This window comes from Anarrhichthys ocellatus, unplaced genomic scaffold (genome assembly GCF_004355925.1).
Source record: "Anarrhichthys ocellatus isolate YVR2014 unplaced genomic scaffold, GSC_Weel_1.0 scaffold28, whole genome shotgun sequence".
In the NCBI taxonomy this organism is placed as follows: domain Eukaryota; kingdom Metazoa; phylum Chordata; class Actinopteri; order Perciformes; family Anarhichadidae; genus Anarrhichthys; species Anarrhichthys ocellatus.
In genome coordinates this window covers 4833313-4840987 of record NW_022280058.1, presented here as the reverse complement: position 1 = coordinate 4840987, position 7675 = coordinate 4833313, and the positions used below count along the sequence as shown (strand labels likewise).

The 7675-nt window shown below is 42.0% G+C and overlaps 1 protein-coding gene across 1 annotated transcript; it reads right to left on the bottom strand.

The window, feature by feature from the left end:
• Positions 1-83: 83 nt before the first annotated feature.
• Positions 84-5599, bottom strand: gprin3b (GPRIN family member 3b). The gene is made up of 2 exons (XM_031863153.1): positions 5213-5599; positions 84-3007 (listed from the first exon to the last, which is right to left on the bottom strand). The coding sequence occupies exon 2, from the start codon at positions 2919-2921 to the stop codon at positions 711-713; it is 2211 nt and encodes a 736-aa protein (XP_031719013.1). The 5' UTR covers positions 2922-3007; positions 5213-5599; the 3' UTR covers positions 84-710.
• Positions 5600-7675: the final 2076 nt, after the last annotated feature.

Sequence of the window (7675 nt, the reverse complement as noted above, 5' to 3'; positions counted from 1 at the left end):
AAAAAGCTTAAAAATCACCCGAACATGGAGGCTATACCTGCCTGAAGTTCTTGGTCAGAAATGAAGAATATGTAAAGCTCAACTTAGTTTTTTGTTGTTTTAATAGAAAACCAAAGAAGAACAGAGATTAAACAGCGCATGTATGCATACAGTCCTTTTTTTGCACAACGTAATCACTCACTCAAAATAAATGTGCATGAAAAGAAAATACAGCAATCTTATAAATATAGGGCCCCAAAAAATACCTCAAAAGCATATAACAAATGCACCAAATGTAATGAGATGTTGGTTTAATATAATTGCACAAAAATTCCGACAGTAAGTAATACGTCTACCTCATGATCAGTGCCTTCTACTCTGAAGTTCTGGACTTCAGTTTAGGTCGAACAACTGCCATTGTAACTAATATACATGCGTTTCACTATTATTGCCTCTGTCAGTTAAAAACTGTTGGAAGTTTTCTCCCTTCATCTATTTCTAGAAAATAAGTCTTGGGTTGTTCATTGTATATTTCTAAGTCCTACCTTCTTTGATCACAAACGTCACAAGTAGTTTGACTCTTTATGCTACAACATTCCAGTGTACTTACTTACAGGGACCGTCATCCCATTAATGCGTTCACTTGGCATTGCGATCATGACGAAGGGAGGACAACAATTTTGACCTCTAAGAAAAGGCTGGAGTTTGACACTGGCTACCTCTGTGCTGAGCTACTCGAGGACGGAGGAGGGAGGGGGACGCACGCAGCAGTTGGGCCGTCTGGCATTTTGCAGCATTGACCTGAAAATGCTGTGCTGCCTCCTTTTGCTCTTGCTGACATGTCCCGGCGAGTCGACACCAGAGACTGACTTTCGGATGGAAGTCTGGGCGACCAGTTTCTTCTCTTGCTCTTTGATTTTGCACTGCAAGTGGCTCTGAATGGCAAAACCAAGGGACTCTGGGTCCACAGAAGCCCCGTAGACCTCCCAAGTCATCCCCTGCTCGTCCCAGACGACATCGTGGATGTTCTTTTCTTTTTGCGTCTGGTCCTCCTCTTCTTCTTTCCTCTCCTGTTCTTTCTTCTGTTTGCCTGACTTTGCCTCCTTCTTCTGGGCTTTACCTCCACCTTTAGCCTTTTGTTTAGGACTTTCAGCTTTTTTTTTAGTTAGATCTGGCTTTGATGTGGTGTTAGTTGCTGTTGGCAGGGCCTGGCTGGGCTTGGTTGTAACAGCAGCCTGTGACGGCGCAGCATTGTGACTGTCAGCAGATCTAGACTTGGTAGCACCAGCCGTCCCTGGGGCTGTTCCTGATTTGAGAGATGGAGCTTCGTCATTGGCTGTTTTCGGTGCCGATTTCTGAACCCCTGTTATATTTAGGGAGTTACCTGTCTCTCCTGGCTCCTTGTGGTGGCTGTGTTCAATGTTGATTTGATAAACTGGCTGGGTGTTGCAGAGAGCTGACCCGGGGTCTTTAGGCTTTGCTCCGAGCCTTTTGTCCTCCTGCTGGGACAAAGTGTCTGAGTGGAAAACCACGCCGGCATTTTGGTTGGGGCACATCTCTGCCTCAACAGTGAGTTTCCCTGACCTTGGATCAGTAGAGGCGGATAGAGCGCTCATGTTCATCTGATGTAGTCCCACACCCCCGTCTTCCTGGTAGACCACAACCAGGCTCTGCGTGGCCTCCCCGGGGACTGCACCACCGCTCAGCCTGCGCGGCACAGCAAAAGGCAGCAGACTTGGACTTGTGGCCACAGCCTTACTGCACGTGTTCGCCACCGCCTGAACCTCCATATCATGACACTGCTTGACCGGTGCAGATGACGGGGATAAGGTCATCGTCGAAGCCTCCCTGTAAAGCTTGCCATTCTGCTGCTGCCGCTGCTGCGCTTCAAAGACAGCTGTGTCAGTCTGGCTGGCTTCCTCAGCCACCTGCCCATCTGCCGGCATAGTTTGTGTAGCCTGGGGCAGAGTGGAGGAGTCCGTCTGTGAGGAAACTGGCTGATGTTTATCTGGAGAGACTTGTTGTTTCTTTAATAGTGGCAAATCCTTCTCTGGATGTGTTGAACTTGAAGTCTTATTTGTAAAATCGGCCTCTGCATCTTTGCTGTGAGACAAAGGTGTAGTGGAGCTCAGAGGAGCTGCAGGAGTTTCCATGCTTTGTTTAGGTTTGGCTGCTTCCTGCAGACTCACAGTGGTTTGTGAGCAGCTACGTAAATGTTCAGGCTCTTGAGATTTCTGTGGTACAGCTGTGTCCTCGTCTTTGAGAGCTAAAATGCTCCCTTTATTATCGCGTTGTGGTTCAGATGTCGTATGCTTTAATTCACAGGCGATGTTGAGATTTTTATTATAAGGAGAAACATTTTTATTACTGTCCTCTCGTGCTGTGGCTGAGGGTGTCAGCTTTGCACACTCCTCCACTGCTGCATTTGGCCCTTTTATTCTGCAGTCATCGGTCTGCATGTCGACCTTTGACGCTGAAAGAGCAGGCGACACACCAGCCTTACAGATATCTTTTTCATCAGCCGTACTTAGCATTTTCACATTAGCATTTGAATCCCTCTGGTCGCCTCCTGCCTCACCCAGTCCTTGGCCTGTTGGAGACAGGTCTTGCATCTGTTGGTTTCGACCTGTCACAAGCTCTGACTTTGTCTGGTTTCCATTAGCTGGTACTGGTTTGTCTGACACAGTGCTGCAAACTGGTTCTCCTCCTTTGGAAGCCATTTTTTGGGTGTGTGGGGTGGTGTTAGCAGAAGAAGCAGTCAGAGATGAGTTGTCCTGTTTGTGATCAGGAGATGTGAGGGTGGGTTTTGGACAAACCTGAGAGAGTTTGAGGTGGGGCTCTTTCGCCCAGTTGGCATTAGGCTCCTTATTGCCTAGCATGTCCACCGCAGCCAGCTGAGGCACCATCTGGACTGTCACTGTCCTTTTTGGGTTAGTTCCCATGCCGGATTCACGGTTTCAGTCCTTAAAAATGGACGTAATCCAAAAATGAACACAGATGTGCAATATCAGTCACTTTCTGTGATTCCCTAAAGGAGGAAAATAGAAATAGACTTAGTTTATTTCTAATGATTGAGCTTCACTTTTCCTAGACATAAATCTTGATTTAGACAAAAATAATCAGATCAGTCTCATATAGCAGTCCAGGCTTAGATAAGCATTATGTAAATTATACTATATAGTATTCCGGGTTGGTTTCTTTTAACAGTCATTAACATTAATTTAAATAATCCTTGTTACAATTAAGGGAAAGCACCAGAACAATCAATGACCCATAATTGCCTAATTAATCTACTGCTTTAAATTAAGATTAATATATGAGGCTGCAAGCCTATTGATTGATTGAATCATACAACATATATAATAACATATACATATATATATATATATATATATATATATATATATATATATATATAATTTGATAACAACACTATGTTTCCAAATCATATCAATGTGGAGTGTATTGGTCTTTTCAACAAGCTGTGTTTCTTTGAACTGTGATGATGATTAGTTACTGTAAATGTAGTTAAGAGGTTTTTCTGTCTCTGCGATGCTCTTTGAAGGTTGCATGTGATAAGAGGCTACCTTAACTTAAAACATGAATCAAATAATTGTAAGAATGTGTCATCTTTTAATTCGAATAACTTATAAACATCAACTAAAGGAGTCAAATCCATTTCAAATCCAAGATAGCCTGACCCAATTGAGTAACAAAAAAATAAGAATAACTTGGTGGGAGCATACAGAATTGCTGTATAAGACTGAAGCAAAGTTTACAAACCTGGAAGTAAAGTAAGCAAAGTGTAGAAATAAAACTTTGACATATGTAGGCTGAAAGTTCTTACAGATACTGACAGGATGTTTTTCATTAAGAATTGTGGATGTTCTACCTTCAATAGAGTTTCATTGGGTCCGACTGTCTTGTCTGGTTCCAAAATTCCTAATTTATGTGTTTGCTTTTTAGTGTCATGCAAAATACTAATCAGTGTAACAGTATAAGGAGTATAAGGTCAACCCCTTTGTTGTTACTCACAGAGGGGGCTAACCATGTGATATTGTTGTTATATCTGTTTAATGGTTCACTACTGTGTTCTATTATGAATTGCACACTGAACAAATTCAGCTCAAGACACATTTCTAAAAATAATTAAGTGTTGCCTGAAAACAATTACTCATCTTTAATTTAACAACCCTTTTTTTCTGTCATGCCACTGTTAGTGAAATATAAACAGAAAAGGTTTGACATCTTAAATAACTGTTTCTTCAGATCATCTTTTATCTCGTAATGAATCCAATAAAGAAAATCTAATTATGTAACCTTCAGTTTCACAAATCTCTTCATCTCAGACCAGATGAATGACTCCATGTCTCTCCTAAAAGTGTAAAAGAATCTGAGCCAATTCTGCAAGTAATGTGTCAGCAGACGTTTGAAGTATCTGATTCGTTGGAGTCAGACAAATTATTTGCGCTGTGATCAAGACGTTAATCATAAAAAACAGCCAAGGCTTCATCCTAAGAGGAGGAAGAACCACCGATTGATAATTCAGTAGTCCACCGGGAGCAAGTTGGCCATTTACATTTCAGTGACATACTGATGATCATCCATTCTGCATAATGTGAAGCTCATCACAATGCAACTAAGGTTAAACCCAGCCTCGTCCTTTCAGTTACTCCCTTTTTCTCACAACAAGCATCATCACAACAACAAACATTATAGTTTTTTTTTACAGATCAGGTCATATTTATAAGAATAAAGAATAATCTTTCTCTTGTGCTTGGTAACTTGAAAAAATATTTTTTAAATGTGACTTAAAAACAGAATACTGTTTTGGGTCACAGACAGGTGTAGCCCATTTGTTTGTGCTCTCTCACTGCAAGCATCTGCGTGTCTGTTGTCAAAGTGCAAATATTTATGGAAAGCATATCCTGTCTGTAGATATTCAACAATGAAACGCCCTGGTGTCATTTGCCTGCAACAGTTTAGAAATGACAGTGTGCAGAATGTGAATTCACGCACAACGTTGCATGCATTAAAGTGATGCACACGACCTATTCGGACCAATTAAGATCTATGTCATGCAGCCTGCTGTAGCCTACATTTTGCCGCCCCGTCCCACCCCAGCATCACAGAGGCCACTGATGTTTGCTGATTTAATATGACCTTGCGGACAAATTTTAACATCTGACACAAAGGAAACCACAGTCTAATGAGGAAGAGGAGGGTGGCTTACCTTGAGAGGCGCTATTCAATGTCCCGTTCTTTGGGGTGCCGCTTGCGCGTTCGTGTCAGTGGGAAGAAGAGGCTAAACCCTAGAAATTAATATGGAAAACCAACTCTGTGTCGGTGACACCAAGCCACGCCTTCCACAAGTATATGGCTCTTCTTTAGAGGTATCGATCATACACCGCGAAACGCAAAATTCAAGCCCCCCTGACTGACTGGCCGTGCGCAATGAGTCACCGCGGTCCGACCGATGGATGCTGCCTCTGAGCTCTTTTTTAGGCTTGTGTTTCTTCATGCTTATAAAAAGTGGACCTTTCACAAAATGGACCTCTCGTGGTATGCGTGTGTGCCATCCCAGATTGAACTGGTCCAGGCAACGTGGTGCAGGAGAGTAAACCAGATGAATGGATGAATGGGGGGGGGGGGGGGATTGAGAATGGAGGCAGTGCTGCATTAGCCGCAGGCTTCCACGGGAGCGTCACATGCACTTGAAATTGATTACTTTTAGATCCTGGCAGCAGATGCAGCCAATAACATTTCAAGAGCATTATGCCATTTCTTTTGCTGTTCTATTTGTATCATTCCTGTATATGGATTTAGAAGACATCGCTTGTGTGCTGTGTACAGTATGAGGGAAATACCAGATGATTTTCATTTTAAAATCTATTGAAAATCTTTTACAAAATCTCAAAACATCTGCAAAGTAAAGACATTTTACTCTGTGTTTATTAGAGGTCTGTTAGGCTGAATAAATAACTTCATATAATATAATCAGGACATTAATAGAAGACGAGCCCTGCTCTCTCAAAGGTGAAGCTTTTTTCAGTTTAGCTGACTTTTATGTGATATCTGATCCAAATATAATATATTTCCTTTTGTGGATGACAGAACAGTTGCTATAAAAAAGGTGTTATGTGGACAAAAGGGTTGCAACACAAAAGGGATGATAAGATCCCCCCCCCCCCCCCCCTTGATCCATACATGAAAGGTTTAAATAGATATTTCCCATTAGAACTATTAGTCATCACCAGATATTGCAAATATTTAATGCATTTTGTGGTTCACCGCTGCAGAGAAATTGTTAGGATTGGACAATGGCATGCCTAGACTGGTAGCACGCCACATGATCATATCATGCAAGGCAATTAGAGAGACATCTCAGTGGTTTCAAGCTATTCTACCATGCAGTATGCATATTGGAAAATAATTGGTTCCCTTTAAGTGTGTGAAGGCTATTAGTCAGTGTGTTGGGTCGAAACGTTCCTGACAAGAGAAAATCAACAGCATGAGTAGTTTCTCGATATGCCTACCAGTAGTTAACACTTCTTATTTTATTATAATTGACACTCTTGATAACATCAAGGTAATTTTTGAAACTATAAAAAGCTTCCTCCAGAGTCACAGAGGACCGTAGATCTCAACATGTCGACTAAACTGAACATCATGCGTACAGTTGGTCACTTTCTGCATCCCTGTCCCTCCATCCAGCCACATTAACGTTTCCCAAAACAGGTTTGTTGCCATTCTCTACCTGTCCACCAGATGCCCTCAGTCTTTTCCACCTGCTCACCTATTTCCACCTTCCCTCGTCAGCCCTGCAGTATATAACTGGCTCATTTACACTTATTCCCTGTCTTATCATCCAAGTTGCTTGGTTGCTTCTTGCTGTTTGCGTTCAATCCTCGGTTACCCTTTAACTTGTACCTGCCTGATCCATAGACTGATGATTCCTGTTCAGACTGGCCTCCAGGTTCTGACCCTTTGCCTGTTGTATATTTCACTAAGCTTCTCTATCTCCATTTAGGGGTTACATTCCTGTACTCTTCCTGTGTACTCAATTGTCTGCATTTGGATCATATTCCTTGACAGGGCCCTTAAACTATAATGACATCAGAAAACACTGAATGGTAAGAATCATCTTTGTAAAAGACGTATGCATTTGGGGAGGATCTTACACAATGTCATCCTGCGGACAGGTATCAGAGAAAGCTCACGTGGGTTGTTTTAGGCACTGAAAAACTATTGTCATTAATTTGGAGGACATGTTGGTTTGGTCAGAATTCTTCTTCTTACCAAAGGACCCCTGCTTTTGTTTTCTCTTAAAAAAACGTGTCATCCCTTGCTACCTGAAGGACACTCCCCTTTATGTGGACAAGTGAGACAACAGCACAACATTCAAAGTCACTATTTAATTACATATCACCTAACCAGTGCAATAAAAATGATTGTGTGTAATGTCTGTCTGTGCTGTTATAACTGATTTAATATCAAGATTACAGGCTACTTCCTCTCTTGACCCAGCCTAGACTCTTATTATAATCTAAGGTTTACTTTGGGAATTCAGTTTTCATGTATAGCCTGGGTCTGAGATAGGAGCTCCTCTTGGTATGCAGTAACCGTAGACCTCCTGCCATTATTTAAAGCCCAGAGGGACTGATTAGTTGAGAAGGTAGACCACAGCTTAATTACA

Excerpts from the sequence above, each read along its gene's own strand:
- gprin3b (XM_031863153.1), bottom strand. The coding sequence starts at position 2,921 with ATGGGAACTAACCCAAAAAGGACAGTGACAGTCCAGATGGTGCCTCAG.